Source organism: Schistocerca americana, chromosome 2, assembly GCF_021461395.2.
Source record: "Schistocerca americana isolate TAMUIC-IGC-003095 chromosome 2, iqSchAmer2.1, whole genome shotgun sequence".
NCBI lineage: Eukaryota > Metazoa > Arthropoda > Insecta > Orthoptera > Acrididae > Schistocerca > Schistocerca americana.
This window is the reverse complement of record NC_060120.1, coordinates 273,030,016-273,056,318: the sequence shown is the minus strand read 5'-3', so window position 1 is coordinate 273,056,318 and position 26,303 is coordinate 273,030,016. Positions and strand designations below refer to the sequence as shown.

At 41.3% G+C, this 26,303-nt stretch overlaps 1 protein-coding gene across 3 annotated transcripts in view; it reads left to right on the top strand.

Annotated features, from left to right (window-relative positions):
- Positions 1-26,303, top strand: part of LOC124594949 (MICOS complex subunit MIC27) — a 67,992-nt gene that overhangs the window by 22,595 nt on the left and 19,094 nt on the right. For all 3 annotated transcript variants that reach the window (XR_006978169.1, XM_047133457.1, XM_047133456.1), the window contains exon 3: positions 3,196-3,368. Coding sequence is in view for 2 of the 3 variants with exons in the window: in XM_047133457.1 (XP_046989413.1) it covers positions 3,196-3,368 (173 nt within the window). In the remaining variant the exon portion in view is untranslated. The remainder of the gene's footprint in view (positions 1-3,195; positions 3,369-26,303) is intronic.

The following is a 26,303-nucleotide window of genomic DNA, read 5'->3' as shown; positions in this document are numbered from 1 at the left end:
GTTCGAATCGTAATCTTAGCAGTTACGCTTTACCAGGTAGCCACTGCTGTGCGTCAGGCGCTCCGTCCGTATTTATGCGGGTAGCCTTCCTTTTTCACGTGCTTCGTCTGGTTTGAATCGTTTGCTTATTTTGCTTTGATCTGATAAGTGCCGTTTTCTTTGTTATAGGTGTTTACGTCACTCTAAGCTGTACAGTGTCGTGCATTGTTTGTCGCATTCTGATAGTGCATGTTTATGGCCTGTCGCCACTCGCGGCATGTTTTGCTTTTGTGCGCGCTACCGCTGCTTACAATTTAAAAAAAGAGAGGAATCGTCTCATTAGCGAAACAATGGCAAGAGACTGCTATTTGTTGTTACTTACACTGTTGCTTTCTTTCATAATGATCAACAAGAACCAAATAATAGACTGCGTATGATAGAACATGTTCTGAACGAGAGTTAGGCGAAAATTTTTCTCCGTTTGAAAATCTTTGTGGCCGCTTCTTTAGTACATCAAATTCTGCATAGAAATTAGTCATCTTAGATTTAAAAATCTAGTCAGTTGCCGTACTTCATTTCTGACTGTATCAGTATTAGGCATAAGAATAATACGAATATAAACATGACACGATACGTATATTCTTCCGCGTTTGCTGTTGTGTCACTCTAGTTTCGTAGTTTATTAGGCAGACAGGATTTAAATGAGATAGCAGCAAACATGAAAGAATACATGGCACAATGTCTATATTCGTATTATTCTTATGGTGAAGAGAATACTGCATGTGATTCACATTTCATCAGGTTCCTATTAGCAACCATCTCTTCTCACGGGTAGGAAAAAATTCAGAACGTAGAGTTGGCCATATTGACAAACATCCCAAACAGTCTTGCCAGTCGGATTTTCGTAGTACATTGAAATTCTGCTACATTCGAAGATGAACAATAAGGAATTTGTATTTACTTCGTTGGATAATGTATGAAAATGCAGTGGTCGAAACTCGGGGCGGAGAAAAAAAAAAGCTCGTCTTCCACCTTTTTTTTAAATTTATTTACTGACGCAGAGGTTTTGGCACCAGTATTTATCTTTGTGCCTACAAAGCATGCCTGTGTAGCGCTACATATATTCAATGGCAGAAGTTAGTTGTGGCGGCACCTACCAACATTTTCCAGAACTTCCGCTTGCTTTGCACTCGATTCTAAGCCGCAGGCGGTTTTTTGGATTATAAAAATCGGAAAAAAAGTGCGGCTTAGATTCGAGTAAATACGGTATATGTTCAACGACCTGTAAGAGTTGTTGTCGAGTGGTGATTCCTGAAGCTGAATTGCTCCAGTCTCAGGATGTCATTTCTAATGCAGTGCCTACTGATGCGTTTAAAAATCACCTTCTCAACAATCTTGCTGAGTGAGCTCAGAAGACTGATGGGTCGGTAATTTTGTTGGAGGCTGTGGTCTTTCCCCGGCTTCCTGAACATCAGGACCTTGGCCGTCTTCCAAAAGGTGGGGAAGTGTTGGTGTTTTAGTATGGCAATCATGGGTTCGGTGTGAATGACACTGCGAGTATGGGGGCTATTAGTTCTGCTTTCTCCTCCGCTGAGTATGCAGGTCCGTCAGGCGCTTGGAGTGTTTGGGTGTACATTTTCTCCCTGGTGAAGTGTCAGGCTAGTTGCCACATGCCAGGTCACGCGGTGTCCAGCCCTTAAAGTGTTTGGTTCCACTGTTGTGTTCTATGTGTTTGTATTTTGTCGTGTATGATGCCCTGTGCTACAGCAGTGGTAGATAGGTGACACTAGTGGGCGACAGGCAGCATGCAAGCTGTGCCAACTGTATATTGCCCCTGTGCACTTGCCCCTTCACAGGCAAACACTGGCAAGGCTGCAGAAGCATCACAGACTCATAGTATGATTTGCATGCAATGTGCTCATGAATTCAGACAACTTAACGACGACGACTGGGCAGTGTTGATGTGTGGTGACAGGATGACTCCATCCAGCACCAGGTGGCCAGCTGCAAGAGTGCTGCGGGCTGGACTTTATCTCGGCCAGTGAAAGAACGTGTGAATGTGGCGCATTCCATGCAGCCTCCACCCACAAATCGCACAGAGTAACAGTGGCGATGTTTTCTCATCAGCCATACAGCATTGAATGTGAACCGAAGTTTTATGAACTCTCTCTTTGTATAAAACAGTGGTGTATGTCAGCTTCTTGACACCAATTTGTACAGGCACAAAAGAAGGAGACTGGCCAAGGATTTGTGAGGATGGGCATTGAAAGGAAGTGTTGAAATAAAAAGAGAGAAATACATTGAATATTTGATTATATTCTGACAGTACTGCAGATGTTGTAGACGGCCAGAGTGGCTAAGCGGTTCTAGGCGCTACAGTCTGGAACCGCGCGACCGCTATGGTCACAGGTTTGAATCCTGCCTTGGGCATGGATGTGTGTGATGTCCTTAGGTTAGTTAGGTTTAAGTAGTTCTAAGTTCTAGGGGACTGATGACCTCAGATGTTAAGTCCCATAGTGCTCAGAGCCATTTGAACCATTTGAACAGATGTTGTAGGGATAGAGAGCGACTGCTAGTGTAGGTGGTTGAATAAAACAAAGGTAGTAGGAAGAGTGAGAAGAGGCATTTCACTTACAACTGAGTGGTGGTCAGTCCAGAAGAACTGCACGAGAGAGAGAGAGAGAGAGAGAGAGAGAGAGAGAGAGAGAGATGGTGATAATTGTCGATGTTCCCCAATCCAGCCCTCTGGCCTCTCTGGGGCAGAAACTAATAATGCTGAAAGACAGCATAGTTTCGTATTCTTTTATGTGTGTCTATCAGAAGTACTAAGCATTCCATGTTCTGAGGTTATACCATCTATTTGTAATGGAAGAAATAACGAATAGCTGTGTCAATAGCGACAGCAGTTCTGGAAGCCCAACTGTTAGAAGGTTGTAGGCACTGTAATAAGTGAATACTCCACTGCACATCTGTTCAAAAATTATTGAGAAATCAGACAGTTGTATTAATGGCATCCTTTAAAAAGTTTTGTTACTGGAGTTACACTATTAAAACCGTCTGGCTTTTGTTGAATTTAACGAATTTTATTTTTCTTGTACTGTCTCCATAATTTTTTTTTTGAGTGAATTGTTTTGCCTGGGGGGAGAGGAATTATACGGCTCTATTTCAAACATGAAAAACTGTCAGTTTTCAGTAGAATTTTTTTACTTATTTCAGGCCGAAGAGAAAGGGCGGTGCACATTTAGGAGCTCTAGAACAGCAAACTTCAAGTGCTTTGGAAGAACAAATACGTGTGATCCGGAAGGAGCTGTGGGTCTGGCACGATCAGTACAAAGGATATAGAGACAAACTAGTGGAAAAAATTGAGGTTGCGAAAGCTCATAGTGAATGTAAGCTAAGTGGCTTGTCATTGTCATATGTGTAACATGTTAACAATTATTTAGAGATCCTGTTCTGTTGTTCAGCTACAAGTATTTATGCTGAAAATAGAGTAGAACAGTGTTTGTTTCGTGGCTTTGTGTTGAGACTTCCAGCATATTCTTTCTGCAGCTTTTACTAACATTAATTTTACAGTTAATAAGTATAGTATTTAACAATAAATGATGTAATTTGTGATCTCTGGGAATGTCAGTGCTAACTCAAGTGCAGATAGTTCCGCCACACCGAAGTTCTATCCCTGAAGAACTTGTCATACTCAAAGTGGTATGGGTAAATATTTGTTTCGTTTGATTATCTACTTTAGCTGTGTTTCTCTGTCATCCATAATTGACTGTGACTTTATCATTTTTATTCAACACCATGAAGTCACATTATCCTATTAAACTCTCAAAGTATTGGGGGGGAAGAGTGATATATGGTACCCAAAAATCCACTGTTGGTGAAGTTGGATGCTATAAAATTGAAAGATTTGTATAAAAATGATTATTGAATGTGTTTGAAATGGAAGAGGGATTGTTGTCTATCATTGTCCGAAATGGTATCAGGTATGCGTGAGGTATCAGATTACAAATCGAGGGCGGGAGGAGGGGGTAGGGAGATCTGAATTTCTAAAGTGGGTATTACACGATGATCTGCTGCGAATGGTACTGGTCTAGTGCAACAGCCATCTAGCGGTAGAATGGGTGAAACTATGAAAATTAGCAAGACATATTATTCATGCGCCAGTATAGAGAGCAGTTCTAAACTGCCATCCAGCCGCTCATGTACAGTGGCAGCGATAACTCGCGCATGCGCAAAAGGGTGTACCACAGTGCTTTCTGCTTGTTGTTTGGTTATTGTTAGGTGGCTAGTGGCTAATTTCAGATTTTTGTGTTGGGAATTTTTCGTGTTGGGATCTTTGGGATCTTCTGCTTCTTTTTTTTCCCAGTAAGCAGGTTTCATAAACGCAGAAAAGAGACCTTTTTTTCAGTAGACTGTTTTATACTAGCTTTTAGTGAAAGGATTTTTTTCTTTTGACAGCTTCGTATTCTAGAAATAAAATGGAGCAAAGAGGCGTTAAGCGTCTTGAATAAGGCTTACACCGAGGAAAGGTATATATATAGTCCAAACTTGGAAAAAATAACATAAGTTCACTTTTAAGTATTGGTCCTTTAAAGTGTTGCAAGTTGTAGTGCATGTATCCACAGCAACTTTTGAAATGGTGGACTGGGCTGGGCTGGGCTGTGCTGTGGCTAAAAGCCGAACTCTTACAAGATTTCCCATTTGCCAGGAAACATAATGTTACAACCAACCTGAAACATAACAGGGCACTCACCAGTATTTTATCAGTGATCTAGGCTGGTATCATTACAAAACGTATAAACATACAATTCTTACTTTTGAGTGGGTGAGATAGCCTCCCTCATTACTGTGTCACACTTTATGATCCCATCTTCTATTGTAGACAACAGCTTCTCGAAACAAGCCATGTCCATCCTAATGAAGTTCTGAAATTCTTGCAGATCTTAGGGCCTCAGTTCTTTCATTAACAGTGAATATATTCCCCTGCCTTCATCCTTTCTTTTCAGCCAGGGTCGAACCCAACAACGTGTGACTTTTCGTTTTCGTCACTGTTCTGCCCTAATCCGAAGATTTACTGTCTGCCAGGGCAATAGCTCCAAAAACCAGTGAATCCTCCATGTGCAATATGCTGCGTAAACGTAAATTTCGATATACGTATACCAAGTGTCATAATATAAAACTGTTGAGTATTTAATTCACTACAGTACTAACCTACATAAGAGAAAAACAATTAGTTAGTAAATAATGGTAAAAAACAATTTCTTATTAGCTCAAAGAAATAATTTGTACGTATGACGTTCCAGTATATCATACAGTCGCCCTTGAGTTCCGCGCGGTAGAACGAACAACTTTACAAGACATCATACAGTTCTATTTTCTTTTCGCGCATATCGACTGCTGCTTGTGTTTATCGTCTGGAGTTACAGGTATGCACATTAGGGGTGCTGGTGCGCAGGTGTATGGTTTAGGCACATCGTGTAATACGGACTTAACTTTCTGAACATTGTTAAGCATTTGCTTCAGCAGAGTGAAGACACAGATGAGGAGGGGGAGGGGTGGAAATTAAGAGGATCAGGTCTTGAAGAGCTGAAAAGTAGCTCTAAATTCAGACTCAGGAGAAAAACAAGATGCAGTAATGGATTGGAAGCAAAAGTAGAATAGTAGCAAAGGTCAAAAGATTAGATGAGCTACAGGGAACTGATTGGTTAAAATTTAAGTTTAACTTGAATGAAAGTATGGTCTGCAGATGTAAATGGAAGATAAAGAGGTGAGAAATTTATTAATAAGTCGAGGACAGGAGTATTGAGAAATACTTCAGTTAAAAAGGAGGGTGCGTTTTTACGTAATGATAAGAAAAGGTGGTTGTGTATGTGAATGAGACCTGAAGACCTAGAAGAATTCAGAAAGATTATGTAAAGGCAAGACAGAGACTTACAAACTGCAGAATATTTCTGTGTGGGCTCTTACCACAATTGTCTAGGAATTGTAAATGAAAACTGAATTAATTGCAGAAGGGTACAAAATGAAGGAATGGGACTAGATAAGTTGAAATTCCTTCAGAATTATTAGGATGTTACAGAGGAAATACCATGACAAAATTATTCCACATGGTATGCAAGATATGATAGGAATAACACCCTCAGATTTTAACAAGAATGTAAGACTGAAATGAGAAAGGAAGTAAGATGTGGACAAATAGATACTTTTGAGAGATGAAATAGTGAAGGCAGCAGAGGATCAAACAGGCAGAAAGACAAGGTTCAGTATAAATCCTCAAACAATGCACAGTGTACTGAATATAATTGGTGAAATTAGAAAATATAAAAATGCAACAAATGAAGCAGGCAGAATGGAATACGAACACCTAAAAATGAGGTTGACAGGAAATGCAAAATGGCAAAGCAAAAAATAGGTAGAGAAGTGCAAGACTGTAGAAGCATGCATGACTGTGGGAAACGTCGATGTTGAGTATGAGAAAATTGAAGAAATGTTTGGAGAAAAGAGAAGCAGCTGTATGAATATCAAGAACTTAGATGTAATGCAAAGAAGGAAAGGCTGGAAGATGGAGGAAATATATAGAGGGACTATATAAAGGAAGGAAAACTGAGGACAGTATTACGGAAAGGATGAAGATGGGATGGAGGATGCAATATTGTGAGGAGATTTTGATAAAGCATTCACAGAAAGATGTAAATTGAAACAAAGCACTTGAAATAGACAATATTCCCTCAGAATTATTAGGATGTTAGAGAGGAAATACCATGACAAAATTATTCCACATTGTATGCAAGATATGATAGAAATAACACCCTCAGATTTTAACAAGAATGTAAGAATTCCAATTCCAAAGAAGGCAGGTTCTGTTCCCATTTCTGATAGGATTATAGAACCATCAGTTTAATAAGTCATTGCAGCAAAATACTGATACACTTGATTTGTAGATGAGTGACCTTGGGGAAAATCAGTTTGGATAGAAAGACATGTGGCAAATAATTAGAAGATAGATTGAAGAAAACCTAACCTACATTTTCAGCATTTTCAGATTTATAGAAAACTTTTAAGTGTTTACTGGAATACATACTCTGAATTTTAGAAGGCTACAGGGATAAAATATAGGAAGCAAGAGGCTACATAAAACTTGTACAGAAACCAGACTGTAGAACAGGAAAGCGAAACACTAGTTGAGAAGGGAATAGGGCATGTGAGTAAGATGGGTAATTTACAACATGGCCTGGATGGGATTATGAGCAGTATCTGCAGTTATAAGTGGCAAGTTAGGGAACTGTGTCTAGTCATTCAGTACTAAACTTGGGCTGACATATGTTTCTTAATTTCCATTATTTCAAGATAGTCAACCATCCTTCCTTTATGGATGTGATGTAATACTTCGTTTCACCTTGTAATCATGGCCTTCTTTAAGCAGTTGGTCTGCAAAAGTAGAATCTCCTTTTCTAAGTTTCCATCTTCTGTGGTGTTCCTTCAAGCAGGTGTGTATTTCCCTGCCAGACTGACCTATATGGAATTTGCCACAGTTAAAAGTAATTCCACTCTTTTCCAAAGCCGGAGTGCTGTCTTTACTGTTGGGCAAAAGTGTCCAACAATGTTGCACACATGAAGTGATGTTTCTATTCTTCTGGATTTAAGCTTTCTGGCTATATCCAGTGAGAATTTTCCTCATATGGAATTGTGCAACATTTATTGTGTTCTTGAGGTGACGGGTCAAAAAAATAACAAAGAAGAGTGGTCATCTGTTGTTTCTGTCTTTCGTGCATTTTGGAGTCCACCAAGTTAGAAGGGTAGCCATTGTTTGATGCTATTTGTTTGATTTGCAATTAATTCCATTTGGAAGTTGTCTTTACTCATTGGGATGACAGCCTCCCCTGCTTTGCTTACCTGCTTAATCACACTAGTATATCTTATCTGTTTGTAATGTAGGACCTGTTAAAGACAAAATTATTTTGTTCAGCCATGCCTGTGGAACATGTTACCAAAGTTCAGTGTTCAGTTTATTTTCTTCTATGGACAACCATTGTAATCTGTATATAGTCCATTAGTTAATGTGTCATGTAATTCATGTTAGTTAAATAATCTTATATCACACTAACACTGAAATAATTCCTCTTGTTTTACTCCTAAATCTAATTTTCAAATTGTTCATCTCAGGAAATGGAAATACTCTGTAGAGCTGTAGTTCAAAATCTTTGATCCAACAAAATTTCATTGCACCACAACATCCTTATCTTTGTGCCTGATGGTGGTGTAACAGCTGAAAACTGGTTTTCAAAACAAAAAATAAATATTGTAGAATATTGCACCAGTGTTGTGTGTGTTTTTGTTCATAATGTATAAAGTATTCTACAAAGAACTGATGGAATAGTCACTCATTCCAATGAGTTTTTGTACCTTTATGACAGTAGTACATTTTCTGACCACGGATACTGATAAATGACAGTCTGATGGGCAATATATTTATAGATGAGTAAAAAATCAACAGTGTCAGTGTACATCAAATTGTCAATGGGCTTTTGACCATGGTGGTCAATTGTTTACGCTCACCGACATATCTGTGCAACAGTTCTGTGCGTTCTTGAAAATCATTTTAGGACAATAAATGATAAAAACCATTAAAAATTTCAACTACAGTGTGCAAGAGATACACTGGAGTCAAGTTTTCAGCGAAACAGGTGTAAATGAAAAGTGTAATCAATTTTAAATGGATTTATCTCTCTTTGATGCTACCTTTCCCCAAAACAGTCATTAGAAACAGTTATGTAGGTGCTAACAAGAAAATGTGGCTCACTATGGGGATAAAAAAATCTTGCAGAGCAAAGAGGATTATATATAGTTGTCTCAGAACTGGCAATACCTCAAAGAAATGGCAGAAAACTTCATGAAGCACCCTAAAGAAGAAAATAAATAAACCTAAGAATGTGACAAAAAGGGGAATTGACAGAAAAATGGGCAACTTGTGATACACACAGAAATTAAACAAGATGACAGTATTGTAAAGAAACCTGAAATGGTTGCAGTGAACTTGAACAAATTTTTTTGACAGCAGCAAAGTCTAGCTGTAAAGCTTGGCTTCACAACAAATGTGTTCATGGAGCACGTTGTGAGCAGCAGGGTGTGAGCATGGAGCTTGGGGAGCACAGAGCAGAGAAGGCCAGGCCAAATGGGGGGACAGAACAGCTGCCGCCTCATGTTCGTCAGTCAGTTAAAATCCATGGCCAACGGCACTGTGTGAATTATTATTACTACAAATGAAACAATAAACAAAAATATACACATGCTACATAATTTTATTAATGCATACTTCATTTTTTTTTTTTGTTGTAATGTACTTTGTGAGCTGTTATACAAAGATGAAGTCATTAAGGGTAGGATACTTGGTTGTCTTGCACTTTTCTCCCTTAACAATTGCTTCTATGTTCAGAATAATTGTTCTTGTGCATTGAATATGCAGTGTGCAGTTTAGATTATGGCCAGACAGCAAATTTTTCAGGTGTGTCTTATTACTTTTCATTGCAGAGGACAATTGTTCACAAACATTCTTGAAACTCAACACTGATATTATTGTAGCCACCAGTCTGTGGAAATAAGGAAATCTATCTGGAGGGAAGTTTCTGTAGAATTCCAAAATTTTTTTCTTGTTCTGAAATTTGTCTTTGTATTCTGTTACACTGCAGGTCAATAATTTCTAGTTGTAGTTCAGGATGAGTCTCTTCAACACTCGCTGAATGTGGCGAGGAGAACAGATCAAAATCACTTTTAGTGCCACTGGATCTTGTAAACGTTGCTCACTCTCTTTGTTAAGGGAAACTAAAATATGTGGTTAACATTGAATGACTCTGTGAACAACCGCATCTTGCACAGACGATAATTTAGGAAAATGAGCTAGATTTCCTTTTTCCGGCTGGCTCACCCAGCATGTCAATTTCATTTTAAAAGCTTGTATTCGGTCAATGAAATGAGTAATCAGCAGATCCTTATCCTGCAGTGAAATGTTGAGAGCATTCAGATGACTAATTAAATCTGCTAAGGTGGCAAGATCACTTTACTATAAGGGCTCTTTCAATCCATGAACACGCGTTATTTATTTCTATGAACATATTTATCTCATGTAATAGACAAAAAAATTGATTTAATAATTCGCCACGACTAAGCCAGCAAACTCCATTGTAGTAAGGTAGGCTACCACATTGGCTCTCAAGATCCTCAAGAAAGTTTTTAAATTGCCTATGTTGTAGACTATGCTTCCTTAAATAATGGTTGTACGAACACCCCCATTCATCGTATTTTTTGGATTAACTCTCTTTGCATGTAAAATCTGTTGGTGAATCATGCAGTGAGCAACCCTGATTTCATTCAGTACAGAGAGCTTTTGCATTTTCTGATTCAGCATTGGAATGAACCCTTATTTCTTTTCTGTCATTGCTGGCACACTGTCTGTAGAAACAAACTACAGAAGTCCGCGACAGTCTTGTATTTTCCACACTTTCTTCAATACAGCTTAAAATGTCACTTTCAGTTTTTATGTTCTTTGTGGCTATCACATCAAGGATCTCCTCTTGCACCTTGCTGTGCCCATGATGCCAACACTTTTGTCCAGAGCTAGAGAATGTGCTGCAAAAATTTTATAAATATTTGCAAGCTGGCTCTAGATATTGTCTACCTTTACCTGCATCCAATGCATAATCATCATGTTAGATAATGGCATCATCCAAAAATGCTCTACTTGAGATGGGCACAATTGTTCCACAGCCATTACCACACATTCATTTAAATGGCCATCCTTCAAAGGACATCAAGGAATAGTCAATTTGGTTGTGAAGGGTAGTATGTGGGGGGTGGGGGTAAAAAATGTAAAGGGAGGGAGAACAAAACTTGACTCTGGTAAGCAGGTAGGTTGCTATATACAGATGACAGTGTAGGAAATCCACTACTTTCTTCACAAGATGAAGTTTTGTATTTTGGAAGACAGTATTCATTTTTGTCACTCAGTCATGTTGGCCATGCGTAATGAGTTAGATGTGTACTCCCTCCATCCTCTATTCCATTGCAGTGTAGACTGTATATGGTTTATATCCCCAAACAGCTACCCGTCACCCCACCCCACCTCCCTCCCCCCAAATGCTCATCCACCTCTTATCATATTTGTTGCCATTTGTCAGGACACATTTGGCTTTAACATGCCAAGTGTCCAATTTGTCATCCGGTGGACTCTTAAAAATGCTTATAGTTATTACTGTCCATCAACGAATGGTTCTGTGTTCAACAACAAGTGCTTAATTTACCGGTAGTAGTTGGATGGATATACGTGTGAATGGGAGCACTATTTGAGTTGGTGTATTTTGAGGAATGTTATTACACTATACTTCCAATCAGTAATGTGGATGGTTGTCTAGACAAAAGTGGGTAGCAAAATTAAGGCTAAGAGTTGACAAAATCGAGGTAATACGAGCCAAGTGTGTGTTTATGAGTAAGTTCTTAGGGTTTTCCTAATTGTGTTTGCTGAAAGCTATTAAGATGGCTTGATTGAAACAACCATGTGCAAAATAAATGTGTGAGCCACTAATTATCCTTGGCTCTGATTTTGTGCTTCGCTTGTTCTTCAGAAACTATGATTATTTTTACTATAATGTATGTACACTGCAAGCCACCATATGATATTTGACAGAGCATACTTGTAGTACCATCGTCATTTGCACTCCCTATAAATCTCCATATGAGCTCTAATTGTTTTAATTCCCTCATTGTTATCGTTCTGTGAGATACATTTGAGAGGAAGTAAGATGTTGCCTGACTCTTCTTGGAACGTACCCTCTCATAATTTCAACAGTGTACTTCTTTGTGATGGGCATCAACTCACTCTTGCTCCCCCCTCCCCATCCCCCTTTTTCCCTTCAAGATTTTTTGAATGAATCGGAGCTAGGCATCTGCTTTTCTTACTGTTTTATGCAGTCATTCCACTTGAGGTTGTTCTGGATGATTTCTCATAGTAAATAATGTAATCGGACAGTAAAGTGAATGTACACATGATTTTAATTTCTTAGGAAGCTTTCAAGGTTCTATAAACATTGTGTTGTGGAATGCATGCACTTTGGTTTGAAGATAAATGAGTGCTTGCAAGACAATTTTATGTTAATTGAATTAACATGTCTTGAATCTGTTTCTGTATATTCAAAATGTGCTGAATGTCTCCGCCCCCCCCTCTCCGTCCCCCCCCCCCCTCTCCGTCCCCCCCCTCTCCGTTCCCCCCCCCCCCTTCTCTCTCTCTCTCTCTCTCTCTCTCTCTCTCTCTCTCTCTCTCTCTCTCTCTCTCACTCACTCACTCCCCCCCTCTTTCCTTCAAGATTTTTTTAATGTTTCTGAGCTAGGCTTCTGCTTTTCTTACTGTTTTACACATTTATTTCTCATGAGGTTGTTCTGGATGGTTTCTCATAGTGAATAGTGTAATCGGACAGTAGAGTGAACATACACATCATGATTTTAATTTCCTATGAAGCTTTCAAGGTTCTGTAAGCAGAGCATTGTGTTGCGAAATGCATGCACTTTGGTTGGAAGAAAAGAGTGCTTGCAAAGACAATTCTATGTTAATTGAATTAACCTGTTTTGAATCTGATTGTGTATATTCAAAATATTCAGAACTTCTTTGTCAGATTTGGTAGAGTTCCTTTAGACTTGAATAACTTTGAATAATGGGCCACTTGTCTTTCATATAAGCTACATTTTGCCAATGTTTGAATGAGCTGGAGTTAGTGCTTCCCCCAAGAATTATTTTATATTTCCTTTCAGATGACGTTGAATAGTGCAGTAAGTTTTTGATTGTTGTAGCTAAACTGATACTTACATATTGTGTTGTGTTCACATACTTTGATGTTATTGTACTGTGACACATTACTTTGTTTTCCAGCGGCATTTGGAACATAGACGGATCCCATTGCATCAGTTGGTCAGTGGATGCTTCAATGGCTAAAATGTTGTTAATATTCATGTTCAACTGTCTGCAAATTTTTTTTTATTTTTTTTTAGATCATCCTTAATTGCTTTTTCGTTTCCCAGATGGTTCTTTTCACTACTTACCTGCCAGCATTTAGCAGTCTGAGTGTGTGATCATTTCAATAGATAATTTGTATGTTTGTTTGTGTACAGATTAGTAAAATCAAAAAAATAGCCTTGTTTTCATTTTCCTGGAGTCAATCAGTTGTAGTTCATCGTTATTTTACTCATGTGACTTCTGTATTATCAAGCAAGGTCTACACAGATTGTTTCCTGTCACACTGTAAAGATTTACATCTTGTAGGGTGACAGCTTTGTTACACTTGCGGTACACAGTGCTTGTTTTCGGGTTTTATTATTAGTCATTTGATGAAACAAATTGCTGTATATCTGTTAAGAAACTTTATATAGGCTTTGTTCTTTGCTTGTTAGCAGTATATTATCATCTTGACATTTTGATAAATCGCATTTGAATACTATTGGCAAATATTATCCAGGTTGTCTAATCTGCTAACCTTAATCATTATGTAATCACCAGTGGGAGATATTGGTGTTATTAAATTTTTTTCTGATTTCCTCTAATTCACATTTGGGTATTATTGTCTCAGTGGATATTATTGCCTCAATAACTGAAACAACAGTTACTCAAACAAGATCTTTTGTAAATGTTTGAGATTTAATCAGCGTCACACCTCTGAGTGAATCCTGACTGTGTACTAGTAGTCTGTCAGAATTTTTTTTTGTTGTAGTTCTGTTACCTGTGCACAGTAAGCATTGAAAGGTGTGCTGATGATCTGCCATGTCACAAAGTTGTTAATAGAGCAATGTACTGCAATAAAGCTCCTAGCCAAAGATGTTTACTGAGTACAAACAATTCCAAGATGATTATATTTACTCTGAGAATGTGGTCACAATGTTTAAATCGTAATTCGTACGTACAAGCCCAGAAACTGTGCTCATTTTGTAAGTGAACAAACATTTTTTTTTTGTGGGGATATTGATCACATTATTTGTATATTACCAATAGAAAAATATAATTTGACATAATATTCTACACTGTTGGTAACCAAAGCATAGAAAAACCTTCTTTACTCTCACTTAGGAGTAATTCTTTTACAACCTAAAGTAAAACACCACACACACACACACACACACACACACACACACACACACACACACACACACACACACACCAGCATGCGTGTTCCTGCTCGCCCGACTGCCTATGCCCCTACATAGTGCCAGCTAGACTTTAAGTGTCAGTGCTGCATTTTGGCAGATGGTCTGGTTGTGGTGGGGGTGGTGTCAAGTGTGGTGGGTAGAGTGAGAGGGAGGTGGGAAACGGGGTGCCCCCTCTGCCCAACAATTTCCACTTCATCCTGTCACCCCCTCCCATTTATTATCCCCACATCACCTTCAGCATGTGAAGCTCTCCACCAGCTCCTACAGCAGTGCATTTTATGCCAAGCTGTTACACCTGTCACCTCCATCTCCTGCATTCCTAGCTGAAAAACTGGCAGTCTCCCTCCAAACTACTAGCCAGCATCCCCCTATCTCCAATCCCTCTTCCAGCCTCTTCTTCCCCCTCCCCTTCCTTCCACTCCTCCACCATTCCCACCCGCTCCCATCCCCTCCCTTCTCCCACCCCTCCTCATCATTACCCAACACTTCCCATCCACTTCCCCTCCCCTTACCATGACCCCTCACTCTCCCACTCCCTCTACCACTCGCCTCATCCTCTCCTTCTCCCTTCCTGTACCATTCCCCCTTCCCTCTACCACCCCCTTCCCTCTACCACCCCCTTCCCTCTACCACCCCCTTCCCTCTACCACCCCCTTCCCTCTACCACCCCCTTCCCTCTACCACCCCCTTCCCTCTACCACCCCCTTCCCTCTACCACCCCCTTCCCTCTACCACCCCCTTCCCTCTACCACCCCCTTCCCTCTACCACCCCCTTCCCTCTACCACCCCCCCTCCCTCTACCACCCCCCCTCCCTCTACCACCCCCCCCTCCCTCTACCACCCCCCCTCCCTCTACCACCCCCCCCTCCCTCTACCACCCCCCCTCCCTCTACCACCCCCCCTCCCTCTACCACCCCCCCTCCCTCTACCACCCCCCCTCCCTCTACCACCCCCCCTCCCTCTACCACCCCCCCCTCCCTCTACCACCACCCCCCCTCCCTCTACCACCACCCCCCCTCCCTCTACCACCCCCCCTCCCTCTACCACCCCCCCTCCCTCTACCACCCCCCTCCCTCTACCACCCCCCCTCCCTCTACCACCCCCCCCCCCCTCCCTCTACCACCCCCCTCCCTCTACCACCACCCCCCTCCCTCTACCACCCCCCCCCCCCCTCCCTCTACCACCCCCCTCCCTCTACTACCCCACCTCCCTCTACCACCCCCCCTCCCTCTACCACCCCCCCCTCCCTCTACCACCCCCCCTCCCTCTACCACCCCCCCTCCCTCTACCACCCCCCCCTCCCTCTACCACCCCCCCTCCCTCTACCACCCCCCCTCCCTCTACCACCCCCCCTCCCTCTACCACCCCCCCCTCCCTCTACCACCCCCCCTCCCTCTACCACCCCCCCTCCCTCTACCACCCCCCCTCCCTCTACCACCCCCCCCTCCCTCTACCACCCCCCCTCCCTCTACCACCCCCCCTCCCTCTACCACCCCCCCTCCCTCTACCACCCCCCCTCCCTCTACCACCCCCCCTCCTCCTTCTAACACACGCCTGCCTCTCTCTACAACATCCACTCCCTCCCCCGCTCCTTCCCCCACACCCTCCTCCACCTATATTAATCTTGTAGACTTTGATATGTGGAGTCTCTTAACATTGGTAACTCTAAACTTCATAAATCTCTCGTGTGTAATTTCTGTAAACAATATTTGGGATGATCACAAAGAATTAGTTGATTAAAAGACTTTACAAAGTTAATAGAATGGTGAAAACTGGATTTTCTTTCATTGTAAATCAGCCCGTTTCAGCTCACATTGTGCACTAGCGGGCAGGGAGGCACTGACGGGCATACTTTGGCAGGGGATGGGCAAACAGCTGACATGCAGGTTGTTGGACCAACATAGTGCATGCAAGGAGGAAGGGGAGTTGGATCTCTCTCAACTTTGGATCTGGTTGGCCTGTTCCTCTGATGCAACCTTCCCCAACCAATCTACCTTCTCCTCTCTGACAAAAGAACACAAAAGTTCTGAATGCTTGAAAAGTTTTCTCTGCTGTTTTTATAGTGTTTCTGTCACTGGTATTTAACATGTCTCTTACTACTGTCCAGCCACTCTGCGTCCTTATAACTAAACAATTTTCTCAGTTAAATTTTCCTGTGATGTAACTCCGTAAGTGCTCACAAGGAAACAGACAATCTGTATTTTGGCCAGGTTAACATTGATTCATGGAACAAGTGCTAACTGTATTTAAAGGTGAGAAAACTCTCAGCGACTTCCTTTTTATGTGCCCCAACTGAGTGTGTGTCAGCAGTGCGCAAGTAGCAGCAAGTGGCTTATTTAGCGTTCATACAAGTGTTGTAGTCAAGTTGGAAATTTGTTTGATTGTTCTTAGCACACTTGTTCAGGTAAATCCGCCAAATCATTGTGTAGTTTCGTATTTAGCAGGGGCAGATTTGCATTTTAATATCTGTGATGTGTAAAGCCCCCCATGAACCATGGACCTTGCCATTGGTGGGGAGGCTTGCGTGCCACAGCGATACAGATGGCCGTACCGTAGGTGCAACCACAACGGAGGGGTATCTGTTGAGAGGCCAGACAAACATGTGGTTCCTGAAGAGGGGCAGCAGCCTTTTCAGTAGTTGCAGGGGCAACAGTCTGGATGATTGACTGATCTGGCCTTGTAACATTAACCAAAACGGCCTTGCTGTGCTGGTACTGCGAATGGCTGAAAGCAAGGGGAAACTACAGCCGTAACTTTTCCCGAGGACATGCAGCTTTACTGTATGATTAAATGATGATGGCGTCCTCTTGGGTAAAATAGTCCCCCATTCGGATCTCCGGGAGGGGAATACTCAAGAGGACGTCGTTCTCAGGAGAAAGAAAACTGGCATTCTACGGATCGGAGCGTGGAATGTCAGATCCCTTAATCGGGCAGGTAGGTTAGAAAATTTAAAAAGGGAAATGGATAGGTTAAAGTTAGATATAGTGGGAATTAGTGAAGTTCGGTGGCAGGAGGAACAAGACTTTTGGTCAGGTGATTACAGGGTTATAAATACAAAATCAAATAGAGGTAATGCAGGAGTAGGTTTAATAATGAATAAAAAAAATAGGAGTGCGAGTAAGCTACTACAAACAGCATAGTGAACGCAGCCCATGCCGACTACAATAGTACAAGTTTATATGCCAACTAGCTCTGCAGATGATGAAGAAATTGATGAAATGTATGATGAGATAAAAGAAATTATTCAGGTAGTGAAGGGAGATGAAAATTTAATTGTCATGGGTGACTGGAATTCATCAGTAGGAAAAGGGAGAGAAGGAAACATATTAGGTGAATATGGATTGGGGGGGAAGAAATGAAAGAGGAAGCCGCCTTGTAGAATTTTGCACAGAGCATAACTTAATCATAGCTAACACTTGGTTCAAGAATCATAAAAGAAGGTTGTATACCTGGAAGAATCCTGGAGATACTAAAAGGTATCAGATAGATTATATAATGGTAAGACAGAGATTTAGGAACCAGGTTTTAAATTGTAAGACATTTCCAGGGGCAGATATGGATTCTGACCACAATCTCTTGGTTATGAACTGCAGATTGAAACTGAAGAAACTGTAAAAAGGTGGGAATTTAAGGAGATGGGACCTGGATAAACTGAAAGAACGAGAGGTTGTAGAGAGTTTCAGGGAGAGCATAAGGGAACAATTGACAGGAATGGGGGAAAGAAATACAGTAGAAGAAGAATGGGTAGCTCTGAGGGATGAAGTAGTGAAAGCAGCAGACGATCAAGTAGGTAAAGAGACGAGGGCTAATAGAAATCCTTGGGTAACAGAAGAAATATTGAATTTAATTGATGAAAGGAGAAAATATAAAAATGCAGTAAATGAAGCAGGCAAAAAGGAATACAAAGTCTCAAAAATGAGATTGACAGGAAGTGCAAAATGGCTAAGCAGGGATGGCTAGAGGACAAATGTAAGGATGTAGAGGCTTGTCTCATTAGGGGTAAGATAGATACTGCCTACAGGAAAATTAAAGAGACCTTTGGAGAGAAGAGAACCATTTGTATGAATATCAAGAGCTCAGATGGCAACCCAGTTCTAAGCAAAGAAGGGAAGGCAGAAAGATGGAAGGAGTATATAGAGCGATTATACAAGGGCGATGTACTTGAGGACAATATTATGGAAATGGAAGAGGATGTAGATGAAGATGAAATGGGAGATACGATACTGCGTGAAGAGTTTGACAGAGCACTGAAAGACCTGAGTCGAAACAAGGCCCCGGGAGTAGACAACATTCCATTAGAACTACTGACGGCCTTGGGAGAGCCAGTCCTGACAAAACTCTACCATCTGGTGAGCAAGATGTATGAAACAGGTGAAATACCCTCAGACTTCAAGAAGAATATAATAATTCCAATCCCAAAGAAGGCAGGTGTTGACAGATGTGAAAATTACCGAACTATCAGTTTAATAAGTCAGAATACTAACGCGAATTCTTTACAGACGAATGGAAAAACTGGTAGAAGCGGACCTCGGGGAAGATCAGTTTGGATTCCGTAGAAATGTTGGAACACGTGAGGCAATACTAACCTTACGACTTATCTTAGAAGAAAGATTAAGAAAAGTCAAACCTACGTTTCTAGCATTTGTAGACTTAGAGAAAGCTTTTGACAATGTTGACTGGAATACTCTTTCACATTCTAAAGGTAGCAGGGGTAAAATACAGGGAGCAAAAGGCTATTTACAATTTGTACAGAAACCAGATGGCAGTTATAAGAGTTGAGGGGTATGAAAGGGAAGCAGTGGTTGGGAAGGGAGTGAGACATTGTTGTAGCCTACCCCAATGTTATTCAATCTGTATATTGAGCAAGCAGTAAAGGAAACAAAAAAAAAGTTTGGAGTAGGTATTGAAATCCATGGAGAAGAAATAAAAACTTCGAGGTTTGCCGATGACATTGTAATTCTGTCAGAGACAGCAAAGGACTTGGAAGAGCAGTTGAACAGAATGGACAGTGTCTTGAAAGGAGGGTATCAGATGAACATCAACAAAAGCAAAACAAGGATAATGGAATGTAGTTGTATTAAGTCAGGTGATGCTGAGGGAATTAGATTAGGAAATGAGACACTTAAAGTAGTAAAGGAGTTTTGCTATTTGGGGAGCAAAATAACTGATGATGGTCGAAGTAGAGAGGATATAAAATGTAGACTGGCAATGGCAAGGAAATCGTTTCTGAAGAAGAGAAATTTGTTAACATCGAGTATAGATTTAAGTGTCAGGAAGTGGTTTCTGAAAGTATTTGTATGGAGTGTAGCCATGTATGGAAGTGAAACATGGACGATAACTCGTATGGACAAGAAGAGAATAGAAGCTTTTGAAATGTGGTGCTACAGAAGAATGCTGAAGATAAGGTGGGTAGATCACGTAACTAATGAGGAGGTATTGAATAGGATTGGGGAGAAGAGAAGTTTGTGGCACAACTTGACTAGAAGAAGGGATCGGTTGGTAGGACATGTTTTGAGGCATCAAGGGATCACAAATTTAGCATTGGAGGGCAGCGTGGAGGGTAAAAATCGTAGAGGGAGACCAAGAGATGAATACACTAAGCAGATTCAGAAGGATGTAGGTTGCAGTAGGTACTGGGAGATGAAGCAGCTTGCACAGGATAGAGTAGCATGGAGAGCTGCATCAAACCAGTCTCAGGACTGAAGACCACAACAACAACAATGATGTGTAAAGTCGCGTAGTCGTCTGTTATTTGTTTATTTCTTTCAAATAGTCTTTTTACGTTACTGACAGCACAGTTAGCCTTCTGCCGCCGAGCAGTGTGTCAGCAGTGTGCAAGTAGCAGCATTACTGCATTTACTAGGCAGTCTTGTATTTTTGTAACTATTTAAATTCTGTGTTGAATTGTTTGTGCTCTCTGTAGATTAGTTCAGACGTTCTTTGCACAACAGTATTTAGCATAGATAGGGAGTGTGATTGCTGTGTTCGGATGCGGGCTGAGGTGGCATCGCTTCGCTCCCAGCTTCAGGCAGTGTTGGCTTCAGTCACACAGTTTGAAGCTGTTGCCAATGGGCATCACTGTGGGGGTCCGGACGGGGGTTTGTTGGGGTTGGCCAGCTCGTCCCACGCATCCCCCAATCAGACTATGGCTGTGGCTGCCAGGGATACTGCCCACATTGAGGCTGACCCTTCAGCCGTGGTAGAGTGGGAGGTCGTCTCAAGATGTGGCAGGGGGCAAAAGACATTCCAGAGGGCTGAACGGAAGGCCTCTCCAGTTTGTCTGTCTCCGGCTGATACTGATCTTCGGCCAGACATGGCTGCTTGTCCTGTTCCAGAGGTTGCCCATCAGTCTGCAAGATCCGGGCGGTCGCAGAGGGTGGGCTTACTGGTAGTTGGGAGCTCCAACGTCAGGCGCATAATGGGGCCCTCTAGGGATATGGCTGCAAGGGAGGGGAAGAAAACCAATGTGCACTCTGTGTGCATACCAGGGGGGAGTCATTCCAGATGTGGAAAGGGTCCTTCCAGATGTCATGAAGGGTACAGGGTGCACCCATCTGCAGGTGGTCGCTCATGTCGGCACCAGTGATGTGGGTCGCTATGGATCGGAGGAAATCCTCTCTGGCTTCCGGCGGCTATCTGATTTGGTGAAGACTGCCAGTCTCGCTAGCGGGATGAAAGCAGAGCTCACCATCTGCAGCATCGTCGACAGGACTGACTGCAGACCTTTGGTACAGAGCCGAGTGGATGGTCTGAATCAGAGGCTGAGACGGTTCTGCAACCGTGTGGGCTGCAGATTCCTTGACTTGTGCCATAGGGTGGTGGGGTTTCGGGTTCTGCTGGATAGGTCAAGAGTCCACTACACACAACAGGCAGCTACACGGGTAGCAGGGGTTGTGTGGTGTGGACTGGGCGGTTTTTTAGGTTAGATAGCCTCGGGCAAGTACAGAAAGGGCAACAGCCTCAAAGGATGCGGGGAAAAGTCAGGACATGCGGTGACCAAACAGCAATCGGTATTGTAATTGTAAACTGTGGAAGCTGCGTTGGTAAAGTACCGGAACTTCAAGCGCTGATAGAAAGCACCGAAGCTGAAATTGTTAAAGGTACAGAAAACTGGCTGAAGCCAGAGATATATTCTGCCGGAATGTTTACAAAGGCACAGACGGTGTTTAGCAAGGATAGATTGCATGCAACCAGTGGTGGCGTGTTTGTCGCTGTTAGTAGTAGTTTATCCTGTAGTGAAATAGAAGTGGATAGTTCCTGTGCATTATTATTGGTAGAGGTTATACTCAACAACCGAGTTAGATTATTAAATGGCTCCTTTTACCGACCTCCCGACTGAGCAGCATTAGTGGAAGAACAACTGAGAGAAAATCTGGAATATATTTCATATAAATTTCCTCAGCATGTTAGTCTTAGGTGGAGATTTCAATTTACCAGATATAGACTGGGACACTCAGATGTTTAGGACAGGTGGTAGGGACAGAACATCGAGTGACATTATACTGAGTGCACTATCTGAAAATTACCTCGAGCAATTAAATAGAGAACCGACTCGTGGAGATAACACCTTGGACCTACTGATAACAAACAGACCCAAACTTTTCAACTTTGTAAGCACAGAACAGGGAGTCAGTGATCATAAGGCCGTTGCAGCATCCCTGAATATGGAAGTAAACAGGAATATAAAAATAGGGAGGAAGGTTTATCTGTTTAGCAAGAGTAATAGGAGGCAGATTTCAGACTGCCTAACAGATCAAAACGAAAATGTCTGTTCCGACACTGACGATGTTGAGTGTTTATGGAAAAAGTTCAAGGCAATCGTAAAATGCGTGTTAGACAGGTACGTGCCGAGTAAAACTGTCAGGGGCGGGAAAAACCCACTGTGGTTCAACAACAAAGTTAGGAAACTACTGCGAAAGCAGAGAGAGCTTCACTGCAAATTTAAATGCAGCAAAAACCTCTCAGACAAACAGAAGCCAAACGATGTCAAAGTTAGCATAAGGAGGGCTATGCATGAAGCGTTCAGTGAATTCGAAAGTAAAATTCTATGTACCGACTTGACAGAAAATCCTAGGAAGTTTTGGTCGTAGGTTAAACCAGTAAGTGGATCGAAACAGCATATCCAGACACTCTGGGATGATAATGGCATTGAAACAGATGACACCTGTAAAGCTGAAATACTAAACACCTTTTTCCAAAGCTGTTTCACAGAGGCAAACCGCACTGCAGTTCCTTCTCTAAACCCTTGCACGAACGAAAAAATGGCTGACATCGAAATAAGTGTCCAAGGAATAGGAAAGCAACTGAAATCACTCAACAGAGAAAAGTCCACTGGACCTGACAGGATACCAATTCGATTCTACACACAGTACGCGAAAGAACTTGCCCCCCTTCTAACAGCCGTGTACCGCAAGTCTTTAGAGGAACGGAAGGTTCCAAATGATTAGAAAAGAGCACAGGTAGTTTGTTTTCAAGAAGGGTCATCGAGCAGATGCGAAAAACTATAGGCCTATATCTCTGACATCGAGCTGTTGTAGAATTTTAGAACATGTTCTTTGCTCGCGTATCATGTTATTTCTGGAAACCCAGAATCTACCCTGTAGGAATCAACATGGATTCTGGAAACAGAGATCATGTGAGACACAACTCGCTTTATTTGTTCATGAGACCCAGAAAATATTAGATACAGGCTCCCAGGTAGATGCCATTTTCCTTGACTTTCGGAAGGTGTTCGATACAGTTCCGCACTGTCGCCTGATAAACAAAGTAAGAGCATATGGAATACCAGACCGGCTGTGTGGCTGGATTGAAGAGTTTTTAGCAAACAGAACATAGCATGTTGTTCTCAATGGAGAGACGTCTACGGACGTTAAAGTAACCTCTGACGTGCCACAGGGGAGTGTTATGAGACCATTGCTTTTCACAATACACATAAATGACCTAGTAGATAGTGTCGGAAGCTCCATGTGGCTTTTCGCGGATGATGCTGTAGTATGCAGAGAAGTTCCAGCATTAGAAAATTGCAGCGAAATGCAGGAAGATCTGCAGCTGATAGGCACTTGGTGCAGGGAGTGGCAACTGCCCCTTAACAAAGACAAATGTAATGCATTGCGAATACACAGAAAGAAGGATCCTTTATTGTATGATTACATGATAGCGGCACGAACACTGGTAGCAGTTACTTCTGTAAAATATCTGGGATAATGCGTACGGAACAATTTGAAGTGGAATGATCATATAAAATTAATTGTTGGTAAGGCAGGTACCAGGTTGAGATTCATTGGGAGAGTCGTTAGAAAATGTAGTCCATCAACAAAGGAGGTGGCTTACAAAACAGTCATTCGACCTATACTTGAGTATTGCTCATCAGTGTGGGATCCGTACCAGGTCGGGTTGACAGATGAGATAGAGAAGATCCAAAGAAGAGCGGCGCGTTTCGTCACAGGGTTATTTGGTAAGTGTGATAGCGTTATGGAGATTTTTAGCAAACTCAAGTGGCAGACTCTGCAAGAGAGGCGCTCTGCATCACAGTGTAGCTTGCTGTCCAGGTTTCAAGAGGGTGCATTTTTGGATGAGGTATCAAATATGCTGCTTCCCCCTGCTTATACCTCCCGAGGAGATCACAAATGTAAAATTGGAAAGATTCGAGCCTGCATGGAGGCTTTTCGGCAGTCAAACCATACGTGACTGGAACAGGAAAGGGAGGTAATGACAGTGGCACATAAAGTGCCCTCTGCCACACACCGTTGGGTGTCTTGCGGACTATAAATGTAGATGTAGATTTAGAGAGTGAGTTGAGAGTAATAAATATAAGTATTACTGCAGTAACATACCGCCTTTGGCACATAGATATAGATGATTATCAAATACTGTAAAATGTTGTTTACAGTGATAAAGAAGTCTTCATGTGATTGCACTGGTCAAGACCAAGAGTTGAAATCAATGTTGAAGTGTAAAAGTAAACTAAAGAAACTTAAGGACATCAAAAATGAATAATACTTTGGAGTCATAAATCATCTATTTTTAAATCTGGTTCATTGGTGAAGCAGAAGGAAGTAAGATGGATTTTTTTCTGGCCATTTTTCTTTGGATAACACATTTGGTGACATAAATTAATGTGTGTATTTCCTTCATGATTTCCCACATGCCAGGTATGATAATTATAATATTTCTCAGAGTTTTGTTATATGTAAGGTATAATATTATAATGTGATGATAAAGTAGCATTCAAAAAGGCCTCTTAAAAGGATAGCATTGGATTTTCAGTAGTTGCCAAATACAAGGGGGGGGGGGGGGGTGTATTGATAATCTAGGGATCTCATACTTATTAAAATTTTTCAGAAACTATCACTTTTAGTAACATGTTCAAAGTTGTGTGTCTGAAGTATGTAGCTTAATAAATAGAATATTAGTACGAAAATATATCAATGAAAGATCTAGTGAGCAGTGGACAGGCCCATAAGATTAATTATGTAGACATGAAGTTAATAAAGTGTCATCTTCATTGCCAGTCATGAAAATTGCTACAATCCCAAAATGTCAGTCATTTGCAATAACCAGAGTGTGCCATGAAGTATCATGTCTGAATTGTAAAGAATGAAAAGAGGGACTTAAAAATGGCAATAGATAAAAAAACCTATCCCCCACTTTTTTCATGACATGTAAAGCCAAACAAACATTAAACATTGGATGATGATATTAAAAAATGTAAATGCCTGCAACTGAGATACAGACCTAATATAATGTGTTACATAAAATTAGAAACTACTAGTCAGTGTTCTATAAGAATGCATTACAGCAGGGACAAACACATAGCTATCTCCTTAAGAAAACTTGAATTTTATCTTTTTCCCACAATTTGTATTAGGTGTATGAAGATACTGGAAATTTCATGAAGGAGACATCACACAAGAAAGTGCACAGTCATTTATTTGTGCCTGTGTAGTTCCGTGAATAGAAACGTTGCAGAGGGGAATGTTTTTCTTGTCTGGCACACACTTCTAATCTGCCAAAAAGTTTCACAACATGGAACACTGCTGTACTTATTAAATATTCTAAGCTATTTTGCCATAGTAAACTGAATTTATTGAAGAAACCTTGTATGAAGGTTTAACAGATGCCCTGGTTCACTGCTGACTGAGGTGAATTTAGTTTCTGCATGCTCCTGCACAAATGCGGGACATCACATGTTTACAAAACTGGAGTGCTTTTGGCTGTTATCAATTGTTGCCATAAGCTATTTTGATTGACCCATGATGGAAGAGTGGTTCTTGTTTTCAGGTATCCAGATACCATCCAGTTTCGCACCCTCTGTCTGATTAGAATTATTGTCATTTTTAATAATTTCTTCTCGTATCTCTGTACAGCCTGTTTAATAACCCCAGCGAGGATCTGAGTCTTATCAGATTGGACTGAATCTTTGAACTGTCTTGCAACCACAGACTTAAAAAGGCATGGACAGATAGATCATGTATCCATGGTGAACCCCTTAAGCCCAGAGGCACCATATTTCTTAAGGGAGAAAAATTCGGTGAACAGGCACTGGGTACTGCTTTTTTTTTTAAAAAAAAAAAACTATGTTTTGGGGACTTATCAAAGAGGAACTAGGTCCTTCTACTGATGGACCATCAAGGTGGTATTGTGCAGGAGAAGCCTAAAGATTCTGCCCAGAAAACGGTCATGAATTTTTTCTTAATGGCAGTGGAGAGAATGTGATGGTCCAGAAGGATGCATAAAATTTATCAGTGCATCTTGCTACTCAGACAAGATATCACACACATTTCCAACCCACCATTTGTCATTGTAAATGCAAGCAACAGAAAAATCTTTTTGCTAGCTCAATACTGGCATCATACAGCTTCATTAAAAATAAACTTGTGTCACCTGAAAATTTACTCTTCTGAATACCATACAAATCTGCAGGATGGTTTTTCCATCGTTTGAGCAACTGTGGAAGCAGATACAAACTGATTTTTCAGCAAATGCAAACTCTGTTTATTTAACCATCATCACAAAATGAGTACAGATCATACGGTGTGAGAATTTGATCCATGAAAAATCTGAAATGTTATTAAAGCTCTTGTGCTGGACAGCAGAGCCATCACTGAATAAAGGAAAAAAAATCAGTTTGGGAGGAAAAAGAC